Raw genomic sequence first — 26,930 nt, 5'->3', positions numbered from 1 at the left:
TGGAATGTCCAAATAGTAGTTTATTTACTTAGACCAACAGAAACATAGCAATTTAATTCTCAACTTTTTAAAAACAATCCCTCTATTCACAAATTAGTATACATTTGTGTATATGATTACACAAACAAATACTTATGATTTATTCCCTCACCTTAAATTCAGCCTTCAATAGGACTAGGTTTCTGGGGCCCCTAATGACTATTTGGTCAGAGCCTGTGTTTCCGGGAGCCCCTCAGTCTTGATGTCAAGAGCTCTCCACAAGAGCAGGGTCCATTCTACAACGCTAGGGTATTGGCAAAGTTCCACAGGCCAACAGCAGCTTTTGTTCTTCTCCATCAGCACAGTGCAGATGCCATTTCTGCTGCAGCCCACGCTCACATATCCAGATGCTTGTAGAGTCTACGACTTTTCTCCTTTTTATTTCTGTTGCCATGTTTCTTCCAGGGCTTCCCAGTCCCGTTCTCAGCGCTCGTGATATTTGCAGTCACCAGGCCACTCCCAGGCTTGTAACCCATCACAGCCTGGACTCCTTTGGTCAAAGCTCGCACATTCTCCTGGGAAACAAGAGAAAACGTGGCTTGAGATGTCAGCAGGCTACCTCCTGGGCTCTCGTGGAGCATAGTATTGTTTAAGATTGTTTAAGGAGCACTTCAAGGTGAACATGAGCAAATCACTCAAGACTGCCCTCTCCTGGAGGACAAAGTCTCTATCTCTCCCCATCCCTTCCATGTTAAGCTTCCTGGCATTCTGTCTTTAGTTCACCTATTTTCCCTCCTCCCTTCTCTACTCCATTTAGTCCTATGGCTTTGAATGCCATCCACAACATCTATAACTAAACACAGAATACTGGATGTTTTTTTGGAAAACTCTACCTTGACATTCAATCTATCTCAAACCACATTAGACACAAATTCTAAAGAAATTTTAAATGTATTTAGTTAAAAAAAAATTAACCCAATATGATTTGTAAGTATAAAACAGTATTCCATAATCTTTGTATAATAGTAAAATGTTATTCTTAAGGGCTAAAATTTAGATATATGAATTATATTCCAAAAAAAAGAAGATATATGAATTATACTGATTGCAGTGATGGTCACACAACTCTGTGAATATACTATAAACTACTGAATAGTAAAAGGGTGTGTGTGGAGCTGGGTATGGTTGTTCATGCCTATAAGCCCAACACTTAGGAAGCTGAGGCAGTGAGGCTGGTGAAATTGAGTTCAAAGTTGACATGGGCTACACAGTGAGATTTTGTCTAAAAAACGGCAGTGTGGAAACTTAAATACTGATGTATGAAATGTGAATACATTTACTTGTTACAAAGAATGTACTGGATCAGAAGTTAAAGACTTTTTAAACTTACTTGATGGAAGAAAGCTTTGTCAACTACATTTTCAATCTGTTTTGCTTTTTTATTTCCACCTGGCATTTTTATTTCATCACCATTCACTTTGTTCTCTAAGAGTTGCTGGTGTTGATACTGAAATGTCACAGGATCTCTTCCGGGAGGAGGATGGCAGTATAGCAGCTTACCCTACAAAAACAACATAGATGACGAGTGCCATCGTAAGTGCCATGTGTGTCACCCAGGAGAGAAAAGGTCGTCAGAGGACGCATGTCAACCAGTCACATGTTGAGGGAGCTTTCCGCTTTTGACTGAGTTTTGGTCCACTGCAAGTGAAGAGTCCTAATAAAAACACCAATGCTGATCCTTCAAGAGCTCTACAGACCTAATTTGTTCAGAGCTTGAGACTACTGTGATTTTTTTTTTCCTCTGTGCTCTTTTTTACTTTGTTTGCATTTCTACTAAGTATTCTTCTGTGCACTTTTGTGATTATACTTCTGGTAAGTATTTTCCAAAACAAAAACCAGGACACAAGTGAACAATTATGACAGAACTAATGGGAACTGAGGCTAGGATTCTAAAATTAAGATAGCTCCTAAGGAGCTGGGAGTCAGGGGGAGGGTTAGGCAGGAGGATTGAAAGTTCAAGGTCAAAACGGGCTACATAGTGAGATGCTCTTTCAACAATAGCAGCGGCAAAAGACTTCTTAAGGGCCAGAGGTTTGGCTAGGTGGTATAGTAGTTGCCTAGTAAACATTTGGACTGTAAAAAAAAAAAAAAGAAAGGAAAAAAAAACCTCCTGAACTCATGTATGTTCCTCTTTCCACCATAAATGCTTTAAAAACTGTGACTGTTAACTCATTGCCCACACTTAATAAAAGGAAAACAAATAGATGATCTTCCTTACAGATAGTATTAACTACTGTCTTTCTGGACTGTAGTCAGGACAATATGGCTTCCCACTTTTATTTTATGCTCCAAGAATTTCATTGATGTGGCCTTGAGGATGGAATAAAGCCAATCCCTTGCAAGTAGTTATTACCAGGAACCTGGAATACATAACAATTCTTAGGGGCAAAGACAACTGATGTTATGTACATTTAGTCCTTTCCATTAATACACTCACTATTATGTGCTAGGCACTGAGTGTGGTGATATTATACATACACATATATGCCTATATGCTTTGTTTTCATGTATTTCCCGTAATTTCATGAGCTAGGTACTATTAATCTCTATTTTTCTCATAAGGAAAACCCAAATAGCAGGTTCTCAATGGTAATAAAGGAATAATAACTTCTTAGACTTGTTATTTTAATTTTTTGTGATGCTGGTGACTGAATCTAGGGCCTGCACACGCTAAGCATGTGCTCTCTCACTGGGCTACAACTCCCGTCCTCTTGTTTTTGTGGTACTGGAGATTGATCTCAGAGACTTGAGCTTGCTCTTCTACTTGAGCCACTTCCAGTCCTTCTTATGTATTTTTAATGGGATACATATAAAAAAGTTAGAAAGCTCTGAATATAAGTGTTAGCTGTCACTTCTTTGTTACTACAAGCATGGGTAGAAAGGCATGCAGACAATACTACAGTGAAGACTGTGATAACAGTTACAATGGAAACAAGCAAAAGCCTATAGGAGACAGAAAACTAGATGCATAAATCAATAATTTTCAGTGATTACTGGTGTCCAGAGATCTTCATCTTTCCTCCCATAACATTATCAGTCACTTCTATACGATGATAACCATCCTGAATTAAGAAAATAGTAACTCCAGTTATAATGCCAACTCAGTGAAAAGTATCTCTTTATAACTTAACAGGTTGCCATTAGCTAAGAAAACCTGCTTATTCAAGAGAGCTATCTGACTCTTTTTGGTGGCACTAGGTTTTAAACTCAGGGCTTGCACTGGCTAGGCATGCACTATTACTGCTTGAACCACTTCACCAGCTCAAGAGAACTATAATAAATAGGATTTACTTGCCTTGACATAATCCTTTAGGATATAGCGTGCAGATCGAGGTTGGTCTGGCTGTCCGTGTGCTGTCATGAATCCCCGCATATCTGTGGGAGAAAAGAATTGTACAAAACCTCAGAAGACAGAGTATCACAGCAAAGACAAGTGAGGTTATGTACATTTAGTCCTTTTCATTAATACACTCACTATGCATGCTTATTCCTACCTTTTAAAAAAATTAACTCATTATCATTATGGAACATATTTTGTTTATTTAGCATTAAAAACATTTGCTAGCCAGGCCCAATGGCTCATGTCTATAGTCCCACATACTTGGGAGGCAGTGATCAGTATGACTGCAATTCAAGTCCAGCCCAGCCAAAAAGTTAGGCTGGGCTCAATCAGTAAGCTGGGAGTGGAGGCATGTGCCTGTCATTTCAGCTACAAGGAAGGTAAAATAAGGAAGATTGCGGTCCAGGCCAGTCTGGGCAATAACATGAGACTTTACTGGAAAAATAACTAAAGCAAAAAGGACTGGGTTCATGGTTAGAGTGGCAGACCTGCCTAGCAAGTATGAAACCCTGAGTTCAAACTCTAGTACTGCAAAAACCAAACCAAACCAACCTAAATAAACCAAAAACCAAACCAAACAAAACCACCACTAAAAATCACTTGCTAATGCAAGAGAATAGACCATGTAGGTATATCTTCTATCTTAACAACCACCTAGCACCATGTTATGAAAGACAGTTTCAATTTCTCTGCATTCTAGTTTTTTTCTATCCCTTGATCTTAAACCTTTATTTATGGAGGCCACCTGTGCAAGAATTATTATTAGTAAAACCAAAAGCCCAAAAGCAAAAGAACAAGCTTTCTTATTTAATGACATATACCCTTTTTTTTTTTGAGGCAGGGTCTTGCTACAAAGCCTGTGGTTAACCTGGTAATCCTACTACATCAGCCTCCCAGGTGCTGGGATTACAGGTGTTAATTACCCTCATCTGGGTTCATTTTTTTTTTTTTGGTGGTGGTACTGGGGCTTGAACTCAGGACTTCACACTTGCTAGACAGGCACTCTGCCATCTGAGCCACTCTGCCAGCCCTTTTTTCATGTTGTGCATTTTCAAGATAGGGTCTCCTGAACTAATTGACTAGGGCTGGCTTTGGACCACGATCCTCCTGATTTCTGCCTTCTTCTGATTAGCTAGGACTTCAGGCATCAGCCACTGGCTTCATTCCTTTTTTTTCCAGTTTCCCAAATATACCATAAAGGTCTCTTTAATATTAACTTGATTAGTAGGCAGTGGCAAAACACAATGGTAAAGAATATGGACTTTTCAGATAACTACGACCTCAGGATGGCTCCTAAACAGGCTAAATTTTAGTTAAAGTGGGTCTTTCACAGGTTAGGAAACCTGATTTACCTCACCTCTAAAGACCCAAATAAGCCAGCATCCTTCCAATGTTGGTGTGGCCAAACTCTCAACTGGCCCATCCTTCATTCTCTGTATTTGGTCTGAATAAACCAAAGGAAATACATTTGTCATTTGTTCTACTGACTGAATTAAATGCAAATAAGAATGATGTATTTTCCCTAATAAAGGGAATGACTTTGGAATGAATTATTGGTACAACATGAGCGAATCTCAGGGTGATGGGTGATTTTGCTGAGTAGGAGGAGCCAAGATCCCACACCACATGGCTGTACCTACCCAAGCCTCCAGGACAGTGACCTCAGAAACTACACGACTGATCATTTGTTTTTACAAACTGTGTGGTCATTTGTTTTTAGAAACTAGCCTATTACTGGCTTTCTCAGGTAACATTAGATAAAAAATAGTATTTACTCTATGTTTTTTTAAAATATGGTTTTTCTACTGCATGGACCAATTAATCTTTGTTTTTTTGGTGGTACTGGGGTTTGAATTCAGGGCCTTGCACTTGCTAGGCAGATGCTCTACCATTTGAGCCATGCCTCCAGCCTAAAAAACAGTATTTGCAATATTAAAGGATAAAATAGCTGGGGGTACGGCTCACTGGTTCAGTGTATGCTTACCCCTCCCCCAAATTTCTCTGTTATTTCTCTTAAGTAACTATATTGGTATTTTTTGCTCCTGTTTTAAAATAACATGCAACTCACATCCATAAGCTGTCAACAGTTCTTCTGAGGATGGAGGTCGATGGGGATCTTCATCTTCTCTAGGCTTTATGATATTAATGCCATAGGTAGCTTCTAAAACATGTCGTGGAATATTCTGGCAAACGTAAATTCGTCAAGAAATCTACTCTCCCCATCTAAACCATGCTGCTAAAAACATGGCACTTCCTATTTCTATGGCTCTTTCTCCTATCTAAATGAAGAGTATAGTTTCTTTTTCTTTTAAACAAAGTTTTATGCACAATGATACACTTCCAAATGAATTTGTTAAATAGTATTATCTTTAAAACAGACCTTAATGAACAAGATTATTGCTGGAGGTGTAGTTCAAGCAGTAGAGCGTCTGCTTAGCCAACAAAGCCCCGAGTTCAAATCCCAGAACCACCAACAAAGATTATAAATTACAACTGTGAGATAATCCTAACTTAGATACAAAGCAGAGTAGCTTTCTAATTCCTAAAGCTATGCAAAATATGCAAGATTACTTTTCCTTCTTTGCCTAATCTGCCACAGTTTATCTGTACTTTTCTTAAACCACTTACAAGACTCTACCTTGTACTAGTTACTCATATACATGCTTCACATCCCCCAATGATGCTCCTTCAAAGGCAGGATCTGACTGACTTATGCCTGTATCCTCCACAGTACCTAACCATATCTGATTACAGTAAATGCTCAATACATGCCTGATTATTTACAGAGAAACAAAAAATACAGAAAAGCATGAATATCTATGTTCCCAACTAGTGAGAGTAACAAAGTCACCTATTACATATTAAACCATGTAAGCTTTTAAACCTTCATACTAATCTCTGTGGTGCATCCTTTGGTCCACTTAGCACACTTTCACACACATATATGCACTTATGAATACAAGGTACTATGTTTCATGATATTAAAAATTCATAAAAATGGTGCCATGCTGTTTATGTGTTTGCATTGTTTTGAGGTTTACTCAGGTCACTATATATAGAAGTAGTGAATTGCTTTTAACAATTATTAGTATTCCTTTTTACCGATATATTATTCTTTTTAGCATGAGCATGGACAAATTAATTCTTACTCATCATTTCTTAGAAAAAAAGAGAACATATTAGGAATAAAAAGCAGCCTTAAACAGTCATTGAGGATCTTGCTGAGAAGTGGGTAGGATATGGAATTTTACCCTCCTCACAAGCTAACTGGCTAGCGTGCCTGTTACACAGTTTAAATCTCCTGTTGTCTATCAGCACCCATGCACGAAACAGTAACAGACTGGCCTGTTAACTTTTGAGTAGGGTAAAATCTTAAGACCATGCACAGATTTTAAGAGTGCTTTCCTTTTCTGTCTGTTTCCTCAAGTGTAAGAAAATGGGAATAACAGCAATATCTACCTCAAGGTTATTTTTTAAGCATTAAATATTACTTAGTAAACATTAGAAAAGCAAAAAGCAAGCAGCCAATAAATGTTAGTTATAATGATTAAATACAATCAACTGTGAGGTAGATATCCCCATTTTATACAAAAGGGAACATATTTTAAGCAAGGTTAGCAAGTTTTCCAAGGTCACTCTAATAGTTAGATGGTATATTACCCAGGTCTGCAACTTGGGCAGAGAATGTGAAGGCTGCTCTTCCATTTATACTAGTCACACTGCTGAAATCAGAAGACAAGATTCTAAATCTGAAGTCCTGATGCTGTCTCACTGTGGAAGCTTATGCAGGTCATTAGTATTTTAGTTTCTCCATTCATAAAGTATCAGATCTGAATCACTGAAATGCTGTTGGAAGGCAACACCCCACAAAACCTTGAATCTCTAACACATACAGAACCACCAGAGTGTGCTCAAAACAAAGGATATTAGTGATACAGGTGGGACATGATCTCTCATCTGGTCAATTGGTAGAATTCCATTGCAAGTCATCTCTGCCTTGGTAGACACAAAGGATGGCATCACCAGGCCAGGGCAGTCACATAAGCAGAGGCCAGGCTCCACATAGAGAGTCTGAGAGACAAATGAGAAGTTCAAATTGGGCATATGGCAGATGACAGGAAAGAGCAGCAGCATGACTGGCAAAGAGCTATAGAAATACCTGGAAATGCTTGGTGTGACCGGGTGTGGCAGACACAGATACTTTCTTGTTGCCCATGATGGTGTTGATGGTTGAACTCTTACCAACATTAGGGTAACCCACCTACAAGAGAATCAGCAGTTACCAGGAGCCACAATACAGCTATGAAAGACCCAGATAGTATACAAGTGGTGGCAAGGGTAGAATAAGCTTCTGGTTACTCTGGAAGAGTATTTGAAATAGGTGCTCAGTGAGTTTATTGACCTTGCTTGGAGTGGGTACATTTATTCAGACCCATCTCCAGTGATGAACAGTTCAAATATACGTTTTTTGTTGCAACTTCCATAAGGGGGGAAGCTGAGCATCAGAAAGACATTAATAACTGCAAATACAAGCATTTTAAATTTAGAAAACTACTGGGCATGTGGCAGGTAGTCAATAGATATTTGTAGTAAATTAAGATTTCTCAGGATTTCTAAAGTGAGACATTTAGAAAGTTAAGGGAGGCTGCTTATTGTTTCTAAATGAAAGAAACTTAACAGAGAAGGTGGACTTTTTGATGCATGTGGAAATGAACTTTTAGCAATAGGACAATATGAACAACAGAGAATGAAAAGCTGAGAGAAATTAAGTAACTTTCCCAATGCTCATCTCAAGTTAGTTATAATGCAAAATACATCAAAGTCTGCCTGACTCCAGACACATTCTTTTAACTAGTGCACTAAAATAATGTCAATCTATTTTAGTCATTTTAAATAGGGTTTTTGTTTTTTTTTTTTTGGTGGGAGGTAAGGGCGGAAGGGGAGGAGGCTCAAAAATAATTAGGATTAGTTATACTTGGCTTATAACTGAAGAGATTTTTAAACCTGCAGTGACCTCCTCCTTTCCTCCACTCTATTTCATTCTCCTGGATGGAAGTTCTTTACAATAAATCCCTTCTCTAACATCTTACAATTCCTTAGCTAAGCCATCTGGAGCCACACTGTATCCCCTTGTGTGGGGACTTCCACAGGTACTTTTGGAAGGGTATACATAGTTGGGATGTGATCTACTTTCTCCTATTTGCTATGTAGTGTTTATGTAATGAAAGCGTCTGTCATAGTTTACCTGGCCAAGATATTGGGATTCCCCCTAACATGCATCTGAATCATTTGCTATGTTAGTTGGCAGGATGCCAAAAGAACACTATACTAGAAGTTCTCTTACTCTCCTGTTTTGGAAGCTTTCTTGGCAACTGACAGAACAAGAGCTGAACCGGAAGGAGACTGGAGAACATACTAAATATGAATAAGTATGTAACCACTATAAACCTTGAGGAAGTTTGTGTTTTGAGTTAGGCTCTACCCATCACACTGCCTCCTGACGTCAGAAACCTGATTGCTCTCTGGTGTCCTTGTATAGCTACCACAGGATGGTGAATAAAGGCCCTCGTATGGTGTGTTTTACAACATACTTCATCTTACCAGTCCAATAGTAAGTTGCCCTTCTTTCATCTTCTTCCCAGTGTGTAGCTGCTTAAAAAGCTCCAGTAATTCCTGCTTCGATACTAGGTGGCTAAAATTGTGTATTTTCCTCCTTTGTGGGGTTTTCCTTTCTTTAGCCTTGGAATCCACAGTACAGCTTTCCTCCCAGTCCCCACCACAGGCCTTGTCATCAGGGTTGTTGTCTTCTTCTGAGCACGTCTGCCAATCTTCCTCCTCTTCCTCCAGACAGTCCTCATACTCACTGTCATCCTCATTGCTAGTGGAATCTCCACTAAATGAGAGGGAATCTGTGCCTGGGAGGCAGTTGGTCTCACTGTGATGAATTTCACTCTCTTCCAAACTGGAGTTTTCAGATTCAATTGTACTGGCTTCTCCCCTATCTCCTCTTACTTGTTCCTGATGAAACCACAGAAGCCACAAAAGTTCAGAAGGATGCAACTATGCTTTTTATTTTAGTAAAAACACTCAATGAGCTAGTTATGTAAGATGAACAGAGGCTAAGAAAAGTTATGTTGGTGACTGGAAAGGGTGACACAAGCAGGAGGCAAAGTGAGCTCTTTAGTGCAAGGACACACAGCCAAACCATCAGCAGTGGTGCCCTCAGGAGTGGCAAACCTTCACTTTTTTTGTGGCAGTATTAGGCAAGCACTCTATCCATGAGCAATAACCCCAGTCCTGCTATACTTTTATAATTGCCTTTAGTAGGTCAAAAAGCAACATGGAGCACAGACCCCTGTGTGTGAAAGCAGAAGCAGCAAAATTCCACTCTAGATGTGGAAATTATTTTCTGAAAAGAGAAAGGTAAAAATCATTTACTACTCATGGGTAGTAAAGAATTAATATTCTTCTGAATCCCTATTGACAACGAAGCAGAATTAGGATAATTTACGGTATCACTAATTCTTTGTTTTTGTTTTGAGATAGGTTTTCACTATTTAAGCCAGGCTGGCCTACTGTTTCAGCCTGATTCATGGGATTATAAGCATGTACCATCATGCCCCACTCAATATCACTGATTTTTATTAACAAGGCTGAATTGGTTAGGATTTGAAAGTGATATAAACCTTGTAAAATTTCTTAGTTTTAGAATGGGACACAATGAACTCAGTCAAACAGGTATCTTAAACATTAGGAAGGTAGAGATAAAAATAAAATGTCAGGAAAACAAGGATGATTTCATGATCATGTCTGGCAATCTCAAAAGAAACCTGGTTTACAAGAGAACCATAAAGTTAGAAGGTATTTTCATGATAAATGAATACAAAGGAGTCAGTGGGTCCTCACTGTGAGCGTTTCTGAATCATTTTAAAATATGAAAGCAGCATAAAAACAAAACTGTGAAATTAACATGAATGTTTAGTAGAAAAATTAAGTTGAGAAGCAGTTCAGTTGCAGGAAAAATGCTAAAACAAACAAAAGGATTTTGCAGTAGTTATGTTAAATTAAAAAGGAAGGAGAGTCGATCATTTGGGGACCCTGTAACTTGATAGATGCCAAGAGGTATTTCACTAAAATAAAACAGTCATGTATTTTAAAGAAAGAAGAGGACAACCAGAGAGGAAGCAAGCAGCAAACTGTCAGGCAAGAAGATAGTAAACATCAAGCTATTTTAAATAAGTTCACATGTGTTTCCTTATCAGACATGCTTGTATATATGAAATCACAACCTGAGAAATCATGGAGAACAGTGGTGCCTCCTAAAAAGGAAGAAAACAGTATCTTCCATAAGCTAAGCACTATTAACCCAGAAACTGACACTGAAACAATTTACATGCTTGCTGGTGAGCTCTAAACATAAGACAATCAGGCTTTCCTAAGAACATATCATGCAAACAATTCCATTTCCCTTTGGAATCTACTACTTGTTCAGATTGAGGATGGTCAATGATACAGAAACTAATCTTTTCTCCATTGCTGATTGAATACTGGCTTAGTTTATCAGGACAGAACATTGTAGGGATATATATTTATTTAAACACTTCTTTAAGACATTGACTTCCAGGACAAGCTTCAAACTGGAGCAATGGTTAAAGGGACAAATTATGGAGCCCGACTGCCTGAGGATAATAAATACCTATCTTATTCCTAAGAAGATTAAATAAATAAAATATATAAAGTGTTTACAACAGAAGTCCCTGGTAGAGAGTAAGTTTTTAATTGTATCAGATTTGTTTATTCTTGTGAATATATTTATATTGGTTCAGAGTGCTTAAAAAGTCCACAATAATTAGAGATAAGGGCAAAATAGTTTCTGCTGGGTATCGAGGGGGTAGCGGGGAGAGGGAGGGGGCAGTGTGGGTGGTAAGGGAGGGGGTAGGGGCAGGGGGGAGAAATGACCCAAGCATTATATGCACATATGAATAATAAAAAAATAAAAACTAAAAAAAAAAATGTTCACAAAAGATCACAGGGGTCCTATCTCTGGTTCTAGCATGTTCAGTAAGTTATCAGTGACTTATACACATATATAGAAGGGCAAGCACACAAAATATACAGATGATTCAAAGCTCAAAGAAGAAAAAAACCAAACTTTACATTAAAATAATGAACTCTACTTTGATACTAACCCATTAACATTACTATCCCAAGTTGAGGTAAAAACAAAACCAATTTTCCATAAGTAAAAATGGAAGGAGATCTGCTAATAAGTCTTTTTCTTTTTAAATATTTGAGGGATTTGGTTGTGCATGGTTAATCAGCCAACAGCGTAATAGAGCTCCTGAAAGAGGATGAATTAACAGAGGGTCAAATTAAGGGGAGTATCCTAATCACAAGAAATTCGGGTCTTTCTGTTTATGCCCCAGGCAAACAACACCTGGAATAATGTATTCAATTAGGTGCTGCCAATTTTAACCATAATCCTAACATAGACAGTTCTCAGGATGAGGGCCCTGGAGATGATGTCTACAAGAAATCTGGCAGTAGAAAATGTGCAGTCTGGTACAAAAGGAAGCCAAGAGGACAAAGGACAAGCCCTCAGTTCAAAGACTGAGGGATTAATTTAGCTTCAGTGAAGGGAAGAACTTTCTGAATTTAGGGATAACGAATGAGCTCCCGGGTCTTAAGGGCCTTGTCTTTTACAGTAATCACAGATACCATTCCCCCCTCACCCCGTCCCCAGTGCTGGGGACAAAAACCAAGGCCTTGTGCATGTTAGCAAGCACTCTATCACTGAGCCACATCCTCTGTTCAAAGTAGTCACATAGAGATAACCTAAGTGTCTGACAGGGAGCTGGAGGAAGGAATTCCTTCACTGAGTTGGAGGTGAGAGCTTGCTTTTCCTTGAAAGTTACCCTGAAAAAGTTCCCTGGAGGTTACCTTAGAGTCAGCATTCAGTTGAATGGTTTCAGCCAACGCTGACCAGAAAATAACCTTTACATCTTCTTTCTCAAAGTATGTGGCCCAGACGCTGCGCTGCTCAGCAGTCAACAAGTCTGCCTTATTTATCAGAATAACGTTCTCCTTATTGACATCAATCTCTTTCACGTAACATTCCTATGCAAGACAAAAACACTTAGAGAGGTCTCTTCAAACAGGTAAAAAATTAGGCCAACTAACACCGAGGAGCTCCAATAAAAGTTACTGCCTCGAGTTCTAATTTAAGGTTCTACAGTCTTGGCACATTTTACTAATTAATGCTTTGAAAAGAACTTTCACATTGAGTCCCTGAGTTCAAACTCCAGTCACACACACACACACACACACACACACACACACACACACACACACACACAAACACACACAAAGTATTACATTTTTTCATGCTATCCTTATATCTTAGTATTACCCAGAGATGTTTTATAAACTTAGTTCATTTGCAAAATACTACAGGAATAATAAGTAAGCTGTTAGGAGAGAGAACCTAATGAGATGGATTCAAAAGTGCTATTTTGACTGGTGCATCTTGAAAAATGGTAAACTGGCAAGGGACTAGAAATAAAGTGGATTCTAAAGTATAAGCTAGAAAGCTCATGCAAGTGTCTTCCTGCAGATGGAAACAACTGTTCGAGAAAACATCTGTCTAAACAATGGCATTATGCAAGCTCTCGACCTTGGGAGGAGAGGGAGGCCTAATTAAACAAAGCTAGAGAGGACAGAATGCTTGCCTTACAGTTACTGCTGTGACTGATGCTGTCCTCTCTTTGCTGCTTCAAAGATATAAGTAAAACTTTACTTACCAAATCTTCACATCTGAACAGGAGTGGGTTTCGAGCATCTACTATCTGTACCACAATATCACTGGAAAAAAAAGTGAGACAATCCAGTCGTTGTGAAGTAAGGGATGACTTACTCTATACTTATTATAATAGTAGCAAACACTCTCCATATACTAAGCACTTGATATATATTAACTTTTTAAGATACAATTACTCCCATGAGAAAACCAAGGCTTAGGGAAGTATGTAATCTGCCCAAGGTCAGCTAATAAGTAATGGAGCCAGAATGGAAACCCAGGCAGTCAGGACAAGAGGTACTCTTATCTGTAACATTCTGCTGCTCTAATAGAACCTAGAGGGGCTCAGATGGCAGCATTTCATTGGCAAGATAAAAGAGTATTCCAAATACTTCACTTCAGTGAAGTCTACTAAATATTCAGTCCCTAATCTATACTTGTATTAAGGCCCCAAAGAAAATAAATCACTTGCTGACAGCTGCCATTATAGAAGCCAGTATCTTGTTTAAACCCAGGAATGCCAAAGAGAGCTTTTACCTAACAAACAAACATCCACAGTTCCAAGAAAGTGTTTAAATGGCAAAAATACAAAAGTTGATATGAAAGTTATCAGCTCAAGTTGTCACACTGAAGCACGAATGATGATTCTAACTTCTTCCATCACACATAAGAAGACGTGGGAATAAGATCGCTCTCTCAGCTGATAGCAAGCCCCTTTAATCTCTCACAAATATCATGGGGACCACCACAGCCCAGCATACCACTGCAACACTGTAGTGTTTTTCTCCTTAGCCTCAGTGGCTGGGAAGATGGCACAAGGGCTAGCTTTGATTGCCACTGGAAAGAGAGAAACTACAGTGTCTCGCCACCCTTACAACAGACTCCCTGAATCATAACTGGGCTAACCAGCCTTTTCTGACGTAACTCTTTGCAACTATATTGAACACTAAGGATCAAGTTGCCATTGAAGGCAGGGCTTTTGACAACTGAAAGTATATTTTCTTCTAGGATAGCTATGATTGAGAGGAATTCAGAGTTGGTAATTTTTTGACATTTAAAAAAAACTTAATCTATTGTCTAATCTATGTGGCTACACAACTTGGACCTTTTGTAAGTATGGCAGATGATTCTTTTTAAAAAATTTTCTGGGAGGGGGGCAGTACTGGGGTTTGAAGTCAGGGCTTCCACTTGCAAGGCAGGTACTCTAACACTTGAGCCAGCCTGACAAATTTTTTTTTTTTTTTTTTTTGTGCAGGGACTGGGGTTTGAACTCAGGGCTTTGCATTTGCAAAGCAGGTGCTCTAACACTTGAGTCATACCTCCATCCATTTTGCTCTGCTTATTTTTAGAGATAGGGTCTCATGAACTATTTGTCCTGGGCTGTCCTGTCCAGAGACTTGAGTCTCTGGATTCAGCCTCTCAAGTAGCTAGGATTACAATCTTGAGCCACCAGCACCTGGCTGATAACTTGTTTTTAAGTTCTGTGTTTAAGCTGGTCCCGTATTTCCTTTCTTAATGTAACATCTCACTTTTAAACCGAATGAAGCTGAATGACTGCAAAAAAAAAACCTGACCAAGTCTAATAAGTGGCTAAGTAATCTAATAAGTAGCTAAGTAGTTTAATAAGCTAAAACCACAGAGCCCACAAATACTGCATCTATCTACGAAACACACAAAAGTAATAAAGAGCTTTGGAACACCAGTAAGAAGACATTTAGTTGTGTGGCTCAAGTGGTAGAACATCTGTGTGAGGCCCTGAGTCAAACCTCAGTACTACCAAAGGAGAAAAAGACATTTGAAACTAGCTTGCTTCACATACCAGATTAGGATGCAAAGTGCCAAACATGTAGCAGGAAGTGTTTAGGCAACACAGTGGAAGTGCCTTATCTTACTGGAATACAGCATTCTACCCCCAGTGCCTCAGCAGTTTCCTGCATTTCAATGGCACATTATACATCCTATCTTTTCTGGTAACTCCTACTGAAATCAAAAAGGCAGATGGCTTGGCTAGCCTGTTAGCAAACAGGAGACATCTGCTACAGAGAAGACATCAATAAATATTTCCTGCTAAAGATGTATGGTAGTAGTCACTTTATTAATGACATTTCTGTCTAATGCTAATCTATCTCCATGTGATAATGACGATATTCCATTTAGTTAGAAACATATTCTTTTATTTAAAAAGAGAAATATGACATAATAAAAATAATAGAACAAGTACTATAATCTAGTTGAAGTTAGAGGTTTCAACAAATACATGCTCACTCTGGGAAATCAGTTGCTAATTTAGAGGCAAAAGTGTATAAAGGGCCTTCCTGTTGATCATGGAAGACTGTACAATGTATCTCTATTAAAACCGACAAAAATGAAAAGATGAGACTCATCAAAGCAAAGAGAAAGAAAGAATAACAGCAACTAAGGAATGTCAAACCAGCCAGGCGCTGGTGATCCACGTCTATAATCCTAGCTACTCAGGAGACAGAGATAGGAAGATCGTGGTTTGAAGCCAGCCCATGCAAATAGTTTGTGAAACCATTATCTCGAAAATACCCAACACAAAACAGGGCTGGTGGAATGGCTCAAGTGGTAGAGTGCCTGCCTAGCAAGCATGAGGCCCTGAGTTCAAACCCCAGTACTGCCAAAAAAAGGAAAAAAAAAAAGGAAACATCAAATCAACAAGTGAGCTTGGCCATAACCCAAGGCCACAGGAAAGCACAGGGTCAGAAATAACAGCTGTGTCAAAGCAAAAGTGAGACATAGGACTGAAATCTGTGAGCTCCTAGGTCAGTTCTGCTGGCCAATTCAGCCAGGCAAGTACAAACTCCCCTCTCCCCATTCCTTTGCTTGCTTCATTCTTCCATCCCAGGGTTTATTGTGGAGAAAAAGAACCTGAAAGCAGAACATCAGGCATGGGAGAAGGTGGGGAAGAGGGATCATAGGTAAAAAGGATTAAATGTAAGTCTACATACTGAATTGGGAAGCTCTCTTCCAACCCCTACCATCCCAGATCATACCATTCTGGTTGGCCTCATTCCCAGATCATTCTTTGCTTTAAGAAACTGACTGGCCCTAGGGACAAAGACCTGCAACACTAACATCATGGCCTATTCCAACAAAATATAATTGATCCTAGCCCAGCTACCCTACAGAGAAGTTCACCACTTGGCAAACTCTACCTACCTACTTTCTTTTTTCAGTAATGCGGTTTGAACTCAAGGCCTTGAGCTTGCCAAGCAACTGCTTTACCACTTGAGACATGCCTCCATCCTTTTCTTTTTGGCATGGTACTGGGGTACTGAGTTCAGGACCTGTACTTGCTACCTCTTGCTCTACCAGTAGAGCCATACTCTCAGCCCTTTCACACTTAAATATGAACAGACAACAAATATCACTAAACATTTAAGGAAGCCTCTTATATTGAAGCCAAAAACCAGAATAAATAGAAAAAGGAATAGAGATAAACAATACAGGAAGTAGGAGAAAATCTAAAACAAAACCAAACTGTAAGTATGTGGATGGGGCCTTCTCTCAGGCTTGAGGGTACAGTGCGGCAGAGCTTGTTACCATTTCTCCTTCGAAGTAAGAAAACAGGCATTCACACTACAGACCCTCAACAGCTTTGAGTCCATTCTGCTAGACAGAAGCTCCCCAGAATGATACTGGGCCTTCCCAACCTCTATAAGCCTAACTGAATGGAGGGGCCGGCATGGAGCCTGCAATCTACTCTGATCTTCCCACATCCTAGCTCATTAGCATTCTCTGTGCTTCTGAGGAATGGGGGTGGGGTGGGATGGGGTGTAACTGACTTTAAAAAAAAAATTGAGACAGACAGAATTCACATATCATAAAATTCACTCCATTTTAATATCCAATTCAGTGGTTTTAAGTACATTCACAACTTTGTGCAATCATCAGCACTATCTAATTCTAGAACATTTTCCTTACCTTAAAAAGAACATAAGTGATTTTTTGCAAGTTTAATTTAAGGCCTGTTTTCTTGGTAACAATGCTAAATGTGGTAATATTCTTTCCTGAGATCCTAATTAAAGCATCTTGTTTCCTAATGTTCTTTCTATGTACATTTTGTGGATCAAAAAACAAAAAACAAACAAACAAACAAAAAACCCCAGTCTGAAGATTCCTTGTTAAAAAACATCATTTCTTAAAATAGGGTCTTGCAATTTTTGGCCGGGCTGGCCTCCATGCCTGGCTTTTTTGTCCAGCCTTGAAACTCACTCCTCCAATCTCCACATCCCTAGTAGCTGGGATTATACAGGCTACAGGCATGAACCACTGTGTATAGCAAAAAGCATCATTTCAAATATAATGTCCCCAGAATCTGGGAGGCCAGCCTGGGCTACACAGTGAGACCCTGGCTCAGAAAAAAAAAAGAAAGGGAACAACTCAAACATAAGGGATCCTTAAAAAATAATTCAGAAACTCTCTGAGGAAAACAAAGACCTTATAACTATACTAAACATAAAGAGGCGAAATAAGAGAAAACTGATTTGTCAACTTCTAATAATCAGGAATTCTCTTCAGTGTTACATTGAAAGAGCAAAAATCTCCTATTCCCAACTTAACAAAATGATTTGAGTGCTGAAATTACAGACATATGCCTATATGCCTGGCATCCAAGCACTTTGGAGGCTGAGGCAGGAGGATCACAAGTTCAGCCTGGGATAAATAACGAGTTCAACCAGTCTGGGTTATATACATAGCAAGACCTTTTTTTTTTTTTTTAAATTACACCTTGATTTCTCCCAATCCTTAATAATATCCCCTTACTCTGAAATGACATATTCACTGCCTTTCTATATGTGACAGAGTAGGAGCCATACTCCCTGTTGTATTTTACCAGGTATTGAGTTCTTGGATTTTACTTCATTCATCTGCATACCCCTGGTGTATGGCACTTCGCTTGGCAGTTAGTTGAACTTCACAGAAGATTGCTGAAATCAGCTGACACCTCTCTCCCTGTAACATGCATGTTCTTCATACCCCATTTTCCATATAAACATTAGGAACTCAATATACATTTGCTAAAGTACCTACAGGTACCTGAGAATTCACATTACAGAAAACATTTACTATACTCATTTAATAAAAAGAACACAATTTTGGGGGAGGAAGGACAGTACTAGAGTTTGAACTCTAGTTTAAACTGGAGGCTTGCTGCGGGGGGAGGGTAAGCCACACCCACAGTCCCAAAAAAACATTTATAAAGAAATAGAATATCATACTTTCATTTTTTAAAATAATTCTCAATAACTTAATACCACTTTCCCCAGGTCCAGAGTTCATACACATATATCTACATTCAAGTCTAATAAAATCCCAGATGTAGTGGCACACTACAGCATTCCAAAGGCTGAGGCAGGCTGATTTTAAGGATAGCTTGGGCTATATAGTGAGACCCCAACTCAAAGGAAAAAAAACAGACCCAGAGGAATTCAAAGGTGAGCAGGATGAGGTTCCTACCTGTCCTCCTCCATGACAAATCTAGTAACACTACTACAATGTCTACATTATGCAAGAGAAAACTGTTGCTCACCTTCTCTCAATGACCCTCCAGAGCTGGCGCCAAAAGTCCAAATTTCGTTCAAATGGAGTCAAAATCAACTTCTGTTCCTCTTCTAGCCTGGCTTTAGAATGAGAAGTTTATATCTTTTCCAGATTATGCAACAAAGTAACATTAGGGCTCAAATTCACTGAGCTAAAAAGTATGCAAATATTGTCAAATTATTTTTATATACTTTTTTTTTTTGCAGTGCTGGGAATCAAACAAGGTTTTGCACAAGCTAGGCAAGCACTCTACCATGGAGCCACACTCTCATCTTTTATATACCTCTTGCTGAGTCAATATAACATAAAATTTATTCACATTATACTCCAGCAAATTCAAGTTTTATCCTTAAGCTGTTTAAGTCTTGGAAGTTTCTCTTTCACACAGCTCTTACAGAAAGAGTGCCAAGGAGAGCCATGGTCATATGTAGAATACCTGATGGCTGGAGAAGCAAATGAAAGGAGAAAAGGGCAGGAACTGAACAGAGTAAGCATGCATCTTTGTATGCAGATGCACAACACACCCAGCAATGCTGTGCTTGTATATGTATTATTACACACTTGTGAGTAAACGCTACCATCTTCCTTTAACAGCAATCAAGGCTTCAAAAGGCAAATGGCAATGCAAGTACTCCAAAATGCCTGAACTCAGAATTTCATGGCAAATGCTTAGAGTCTAACACTCACCGGACAAGTTGACGCCTCCAGTTTAGGAAGTTATCTTTCTCTGCCTGCTTGAGTTCTTCTGGACTAGTTGTTTTGTCCCAGTTGGGTCTGAAACAATCATAGAAGGGCAAAATTCCATATGTAAGTCACCGAAATAAAACAGGGAACTCAGAATTAGATATAATAATAGCAACAGATAAAAGGAAGCAGGGAAAATGGAACAGCTTTAAAATTTCATCTCAGTGGCCCTTTGTGACATGTAATGAGCAAAATCCTGTTCAACTCACCTCCTGGGTATACACAAGAACTGTCTGTTTTCTTCATGGAGTTTCTTAATTCTCTGACTCTCCTCAAAAGACAGCAGCCCCGTTCTAGCTTCAGGGAGCACAAACCTAATATTAAGCTTCTCTGTTCACAAAAAAGAAAAGTGCAAGAGTCAACACAGAGCATTGAGCATGCTGGTCATTTTGCTAAGCTTGGAAAACTCTATAAAAACCTAAAATAGAAGTTAGCCAGTCTTCTAGATTTTTTTAAATATACAGAATAATTTTAAGCCAATGGGAGTTGATGAGGAGGCAAAGACTTACTAAACAGAACTGGTGAACTACTATAACACTATACTTCATATAAGACATTTATAATGAATACTCACCATGAGACTGTTATCAAGAAAAAAATTTTTTTAAAAAGTCTATATGAAGTAGAGAAACCTCTGCTCTGGAGCCCCACTTTTTTTTTTTTTTTTTTTGGTGGGACTGGGGATTGAACTAAGGACCTCACACTTGCTATGCAGGTGTTCTACCACTTGAGGCACACTCCCAGACCTTTGGGCTCTACTTCTTGAGCTACTCCAGCCTCTCCTATTTCACCTCAAACAGCCACCACCTAGTCTCATGGGCAGTGGTGACCTTTCTGGAGATAAGCACACAAGAAGAGAAGCCAGCTAAACTTCCTCCTGAAATGCCAAGGGAAGGTTCTATTTCAAAGGTAACAGAACAGCTTAGCAACATTCCTCGACACCTTTAGGCAATGAATGCAGCCTGCTACTCACCTCATCGGACCACCAAGATACCGTGTAGGACCTTGCAGTCCAGTAACCTGGAGCAGTCAACCCAGCCACAGTTCTCATCTGTGTCGTCACCTTCAACCAACAGTCAAAACACGTCCCCTTCTTGCCCCACGCTCAATGCTTCTTTTATATTAACTTCTTCCAATGGTGACCTCCCACCCACCATTCCTGTTTGGCTCTGTCCCCCTTCTGTAAATACTTTGGAGCCTTGATTCATCCCCTTTATCCCAGCTCATCTAACACCTTGTAGCTTCACTTCTGTTCCTAGTTAGCTGCAACTCCATGGCATACCCCTCCAACCACTTTCTAACCAAACTGTCAAATTCCTTATACCTGTGTATACCTATTTTTTCTCATTTCACTAGCAATGCTGTGTGTGCTGCTGTAGGGAATGACAAAATTAATGCAGCTACATGCCACAGAATGTAGCAAAGTCAGCTAGACCCTAAGCACTTCCCATAGAAAGAAATTCTTCTATGTTCATAGATTTTGCTCCCCCCCCCAAATGGTAACAACTACTTTTTAAGCTTCCTACTTCTCCTCTGTCTACTTTCTTTCCCAGAAGATAACCTTTCATCTAGCATGAGAAAAATGGAAGCTACTGGGAATGCACCTGTCACCCCCCACTTCTGCATGAGTGCACTCCCTTCAGCTTCCTTCATCCTCAGAGGAAGCTGCACACCTTCTCTTGCATGAACTAATCTTTTCAACTCTGCTTCAACCACCTTCTAATCCCAACTCTTTCCAGACTAAAACTCTGCTCCAGTTCTTCATTAATTTAAGGTTTCAAAAATGAACTTTTAATTATACAATTATACCTAAACTCTTACTTAAAAAATGCAACAATATTATAAGCATTCTTTGACCAAACTCTAACCTTTTCCCTGCTCCTGCAATTCCAGCTCCCTCTCTGAGGTTCTCAAAAGTGCATAGCCTTCCAAGTCTTTTTTCTAATATTCATATACATTTATGGCTTGGTCTGATATAATGCAAATGGCACCACACTCTATGCACCATTCTGCAAATTGATCTTTTCACCAAACAATGGATCTTGGAGATCCTTCACATTAGTATCCAGAATTAATCCAGTTAATCCATCCTCTTTAACTACTGCAGAGTATTTCACAGTATGACTATACTACAAGTTTATTTGAGCCATTTTCCTTGCTATGGGAATATTAAATTTCCAAGTTTTCATACTTAAAACGAATCTTGTTGAAAATGTAAATTCTAGACCCCCAACCCTCACTCATTGAATCAGAGCCTTCTAGAAGCACCCAGAAATATGTGTATTACCAAGTTCTCTGCTCACAGTGTTTGAGAACCACCACTCTGGGGCACACAGAGAAGTGGAGATGCTGGATCACAGGATATGCAGTTCAAATTTCTCAGATTCTGCCAAACCAAATGCTGTTTTTTTCAATCTCCTCATAATCTATGAGTATACTAACATTAATCTTAATCCTTCTTACATATATTCACATATGCTTCTTTGCAATAAACACAGCTAAAATGGTTCTGGCAAAAACTAAGGACTTTTTTTTTTTTTTGGTAGTACTAGGGTTTGATCTCAGGGTCTCACACTAGGTAGGAAGGTACTCTACCACTTAGCCATGTCCCTAGTTCTTTTCTTCTCTCCCTCCTCTTTCCTTCATTTCTTTTCCCTCCTCTTTCTTTTCTTCCTTCCTCCCTCCCTCCCTCGTCTTTCTTTTAGTTATTTTTTGGATAAAGTCTCATGTTTTTGCTGGCTTGTGATCCTCCTACCTATGCCTCCCATGTAGTTGGGATTATAGCTATACAGCACTATGCCCAATTTGTTGGTTGAGATGGGGTCTCATTTTTAACCTCAGCTGACTTTCAACCTCAATCCTCCCGATCTCCACCAGCTAGGATTACAGGCATGTACCATTATGCCCTGCCCACTAACATCTTTTAAAAAAATAGCTTTATCAAGATACAATCACATAACTCACCTATTAAAGCATATAATTCAATGACTTTTAGTACATTCACAGAGTTATGCAACCATTTTCACTATCAATTTTGGAACATTTTAATCACCTCAAAGAGAAACTCTAACCCATTAGCAGTCACTTCCTATTCCCTCTATCCTCAGGACCACTAATCTATTTTATCCCTATAGGTATGCCTACATATCTTTTCTACATAGTCTACACAGACTTTTCATATAAGTGGAATCATATGTGGTTTTCTTGTGTCTGGCCTCTCACTGAACATGTTTTCAAGGCTCATGCACCCTGTAACGTACCAGAACTTACTTCCAACTTATGGCCTAATAATACTCCATGTTATATAACGTACCCCATTTGTTTATCCACTCATTAGCTTGCTGGAGATTTGGGTGCCTTCATTTTTTGGTTATTCTGAATCAGACAGCTATGTATACTCATGTAGAAGACCATGTATAGACATGTTTCCAATTATCTTGAATGTATATCAGGAGTGAAACTGCTGGTTCATATGGCTATTCCATGTCTTATCTTTCTAGGAACAGCCAAAATGTCTCTAAAGTAGCTGCACCATTCCCATATGTATAGAGGTCTAATTTCTCCACAACTTCCTAACATTTGTTTAGTCTTTTTCATTTTAGTAATTCTAGAGGACTGAAGAGTCATCTCTCTGTGAAATCCAGGAGTTTATTCTTGACTCCTCACTGACTCTACCCACCTCCACCAAGTCTACTTACTCTAGTTCCCCAATGTTCTTGTTCTTGTTCTTTTCTCTACTCTTCTGCTCCAGCTCTGACTTGTTTTTCTGGTTAACTAAAGCAGCTCTCCTAATTCACCTTTCTTTCTTAGGATCTATCACTGATCTTTTAAAAAATGAAATCTGGGGCTGGAGGTGTAGCTCAGCAGTAGAGTACTTGCCTAATATGTGCAAGGGCCTGGGTCCAATACCCCAACCCAACAACAACAACAACAACAACAAAAAGAGAGAGAGAAAGAAATCTGGCACAGAGAAAACAATATGGTGGCTCTTCAAATAGATGTGGAGTCAACCTGTGTCTACTGATGGATGAATGGATAAAGACAATTTGGTATTCAGTCACCAATTGCAGATTAAAAATATTCAAGAGCTGGGGTGTAGTTCAGTGGTAGAGCAACTGAGTAGCATGCCTTAGGTTCAATCTCTAGCATCACAAATCAACAAAAATTCTGAAACTATTCAAAGGAAAAAAACCCCACTGCATCAGTTCTGAAAATGTATATTTTTTTTCCTTACCATTATTTGCTAGATATTATAGAATAACAGCTATTTCTATCGTATTAGGTATAAGTAATCCTGGAATGATTTGTAGGAAGACATGTAGAGACTATATGTAAATACAATACCAATTTACATAAGGGACTTGAGTATGTGCTGATTTTGGTATCCAGGGACCATTCTGAAACTAATTCCCTCAGACATGGAGGGATGACTATATATACACACAAAAGAAAATCTTAACATTTGCAACAACATGGATGACCTGGAGAATATGCTGAATGAAATAAGCCAGATACAGAAAGACAAACAGTGCATGATCTATTATGTGTGGAATCTGAAAAAAACTGAGCTCATAAAAGCAGAGAGAACGGTAGCTACCAGGAGCCATGGGTGGAGGAAACAGGGTACAAAGTTTCACTTATGCAGGATGAATGAGTAAGCTCTGGAGATCTAATGTTCAGCATGGTGACTATAGCTAGTAATTCACACTTGAAATTTGCTAAAAGAGATCTTGGGCTGGTGGAGTGGCACAAGTGGTAGAGTGCCTGTCTGGCAAGTGTGAGGCCCTGAGTCCAAGCCCCAGTACCACCAAAAAAAAAAAAAAAAAAAAAAAAAAGGAGATATTACAGGATTTTACCACACAAACAAAATAATATGTGAGGTGATAACTAGCTTGTTAGTGGTGATCATTTCCCAGTTTTATGTACACAGAACAAAACATCATGTTGTATTCCATAACTATATAAAGCGGAGGGGGTTTGGCGGGGGTACCAAGCAAACCAATTCACCAGAAAATGAAAGTGTTTTTCACTTGTTTGAAGCCCTGCAAAGGCTCCCTTAAACCCTTATTCTCCCTAGACTGGCCTTTGCCCACTCCTCTACATCTGTGTTTACCATAGCCTGTTGCATCCTCGCCCCACATCAGCAAAACCACAGAACAAATAGACTGCAGTTTCACATCTTGCCTCAAGTCTTTTGCCTGTGCAGATAAGGCTCTGTGACTGATCAAGATTCAGCCCAGGGCATGGCCTTCTCTGACTGGCCTGTCTTCCTTCAGACAGAGATGATTACTAACTCCATCTTTCATGACTCCATTGTTTTCTACAGACTCCTTTCATAGAACCTAAAACAAAATCTTGAAGAAACAAACTTTATCTTTTAACATTGTATTCTGAGTAGCCAGTACAATGTCCAAGAGTAGGTGTTCAGTAACAGCATTTTGCACAATTAAATGATTTGCTAAACACAATAACTTTTATAATAATAATAATAATAGTAGAAATATTAGTTTATAGTACTATCTTTGTGCCAAGTGCTCTTCTAAGTGCTTGGAGCACACACACACACACACAAGGAGAGCACTGACTAAAACAAATTATGCAAATGGAAAAATTCACTATACTGTTGTTGTCTAGTGCTTTAAAAATACAGTCAAAGCCAGGTGTGGTGGTGCAAGCCTATAATCCCAGCACTCAGGAGGATCAAGAGTTTGAGGCCAGCTTGTGCTACACAGTAGAGCCATGTTTCTAACAACAACAACAACAACAAAAAACCAAACAATTCAGGGCTGGCATGTAGCTTAATGGTACAGCATGTGCCTACAATGTATGAGGCCCTGGGTTCTAGTCCCAGAACTGAAAAATCAAAAAGTCAAATTACTTTTATGGTATCAGAAAACATTTTCTGGAAAATACTGGTATTGCCCACCATAATAGTGACTGGTCTTTTTTCTGAGAGATTTTCTTGAACTTGATACAATGAAGTACAATCTGAAGTGTTTTTAGAGCCAAATTTAAAAACTGACACATACTGTACCTCACAGCTTAAGTTCTACTGGTTTCTCCCATGCTGCTTCACAGATATATGCCTTTGATTAAAGATAGCACATTTATGAGGGTTCTCTAACACCTCCAAATAGGCTTAATTTTTCTCTAGTCAGCAAGATGAAAATGTGCTGAATATCACACACACTCAGCAATAAACAACTTACCAGCTACGAACTCTGTCCCTGCAAGTTCTGCAGTTGCAAGAAAGTCATCAAGGGAGCTCTGCTCAGTCACTGACTGAAGATTAAGACGACCCCAATCATAGCCATCATTGAGCTCACTTGTGTGCAACTATAAACAAAACACAGTGGAAAATAAAACTGCTCTCTTCTCTCAACATCCCAACAGGCTCTAAAATTCTCTGCAACTATTCTGTGGTCTTGAGGGTGGTTTAGCACCTTTACAATTTATACTATTGATTAACATTTAAGTAAGCACTTGCTTACTTCATGATAGACACATCCCCTTCATCATTTAATTTTTAGAATATTTTGAAATGAATCTTATTACTGATCCGAAAACTAACGCTTAAATAGAGAAATAATTTTCCTATAGTTGCAAACTAAGTGATAAGAGGTAGAACTTCAACCCAGACTGACTCTGCCAGTCAATTAGTCAAAATTTTTTGCAGAGACCCACAATAAGAAATACATTTTACAGTGACTCAAAGATGTTATATACACACAGTCATACAAGTGATCTATGATCTTCCCTAGGCCTAGGGACATATTAGGTCCTGTCACACCCTGGAAATGAAGGGTTCATCTTTGAACTAAACCACCAGGGGGAAAAACAAGGGGCAAGCAGGAACCTGAGTTACTTTGGATTTCTGGTGGCAACCAACAGCTTCTTTGGCAACCAATCAATTCTTTGAACAAATAAATAATAATAATAATAATAATAATGTTTTGTCTTTTTCCTGCTTCGTAACTTCCAAGCGCTCCCATGGCTTGTAGGGAAAATGAAACTATTCAGGGTCTTCTCGTTCTCACCCCAGCCTCCTCAGCACACTAGTCCTGCTTCCAAGCCTCTTTCTACTTCTGTGCCCGGTGCCTTGCTAGAAGGAGGACCTGATTCTCGGCCTGCCAGAAACTCCTACTTATTCTTTAAAATCCTGCTTAGGCGTCATTTCCGGACAATTTCTCCGAGACTTCTGACCCCGAATACTGTAGCACTCAGGCTCTCGAAACCAGAGAGAAAGAATAAGAAAATGACACGGTGTGTCTTACCCAGGAGTCGGTGTGCCGATGGCTACGGCTCCGCTGAGTTTGATGGCGGATAAGGGCCCGGCCCAGTGACCCACCACCAGGCACTTTCCTCCGTCCCATAACTACACCACTGCGGGAAAAACTCTCTTCTCACAGCATGCGGCTTCCGGTCTTCACGGTCCTACTCCAGGAA

The 26,930-nt window shown here is 39.3% G+C and overlaps 1 protein-coding gene across 1 annotated transcript; it reads right to left on the bottom strand.

The window, feature by feature from the left end:
- On the bottom strand, positions 1–26,930 carry Lsg1 (large 60S subunit nuclear export GTPase 1). Its single transcript, XM_020187442.2, has 14 exons — positions 26,759–26,930; positions 25,694–25,820; positions 19,694–19,814; positions 19,428–19,514; positions 18,730–18,816; positions 13,180–13,240; positions 12,320–12,496; positions 8,981–9,397; positions 7,539–7,640; positions 7,307–7,450; positions 5,448–5,571; positions 3,335–3,414; positions 1,370–1,540; positions 1–554 (listed from the first exon to the last, which is right to left on the bottom strand). Exons 1-14 carry the CDS (start codon positions 26,855–26,857, stop codon positions 375–377), a joined length of 1,977 nt encoding a protein of 658 aa, XP_020043031.2. The 5' UTR covers positions 26,858–26,930; the 3' UTR covers positions 1–374.

Source organism: Castor canadensis, chromosome 5 (genome assembly GCF_047511655.1).
Source record: "Castor canadensis chromosome 5, mCasCan1.hap1v2, whole genome shotgun sequence".
NCBI lineage: Eukaryota > Metazoa > Chordata > Mammalia > Rodentia > Castoridae > Castor > Castor canadensis.
Note: the sequence above shows the minus strand (reverse complement) of the source record. Positions and strands in the feature narration are given on the sequence as shown.

Coding starts and splice junctions, on each gene's coding strand:
- Lsg1 (XM_020187442.2), bottom strand. CDS start 26,857: ATGGGACGGAGGAAAGTGCCTGGTGGTGGGTCACTGGGCCGGGCCCTT. Junction 13,241..18,729: donor TGGAGGGTCATTGAGAGAAG/GTGAGCAACAGT, acceptor TTTTTTTTCCAG/TGATATTGTGGTACAGATAG. Junction 555..1,369: donor ACAAAGCTTTCTTCCATCAA/GTAAGTTTAAAA, acceptor CTTGTTTCCCAG/GAGAATGTGCGAGCTTTGAC.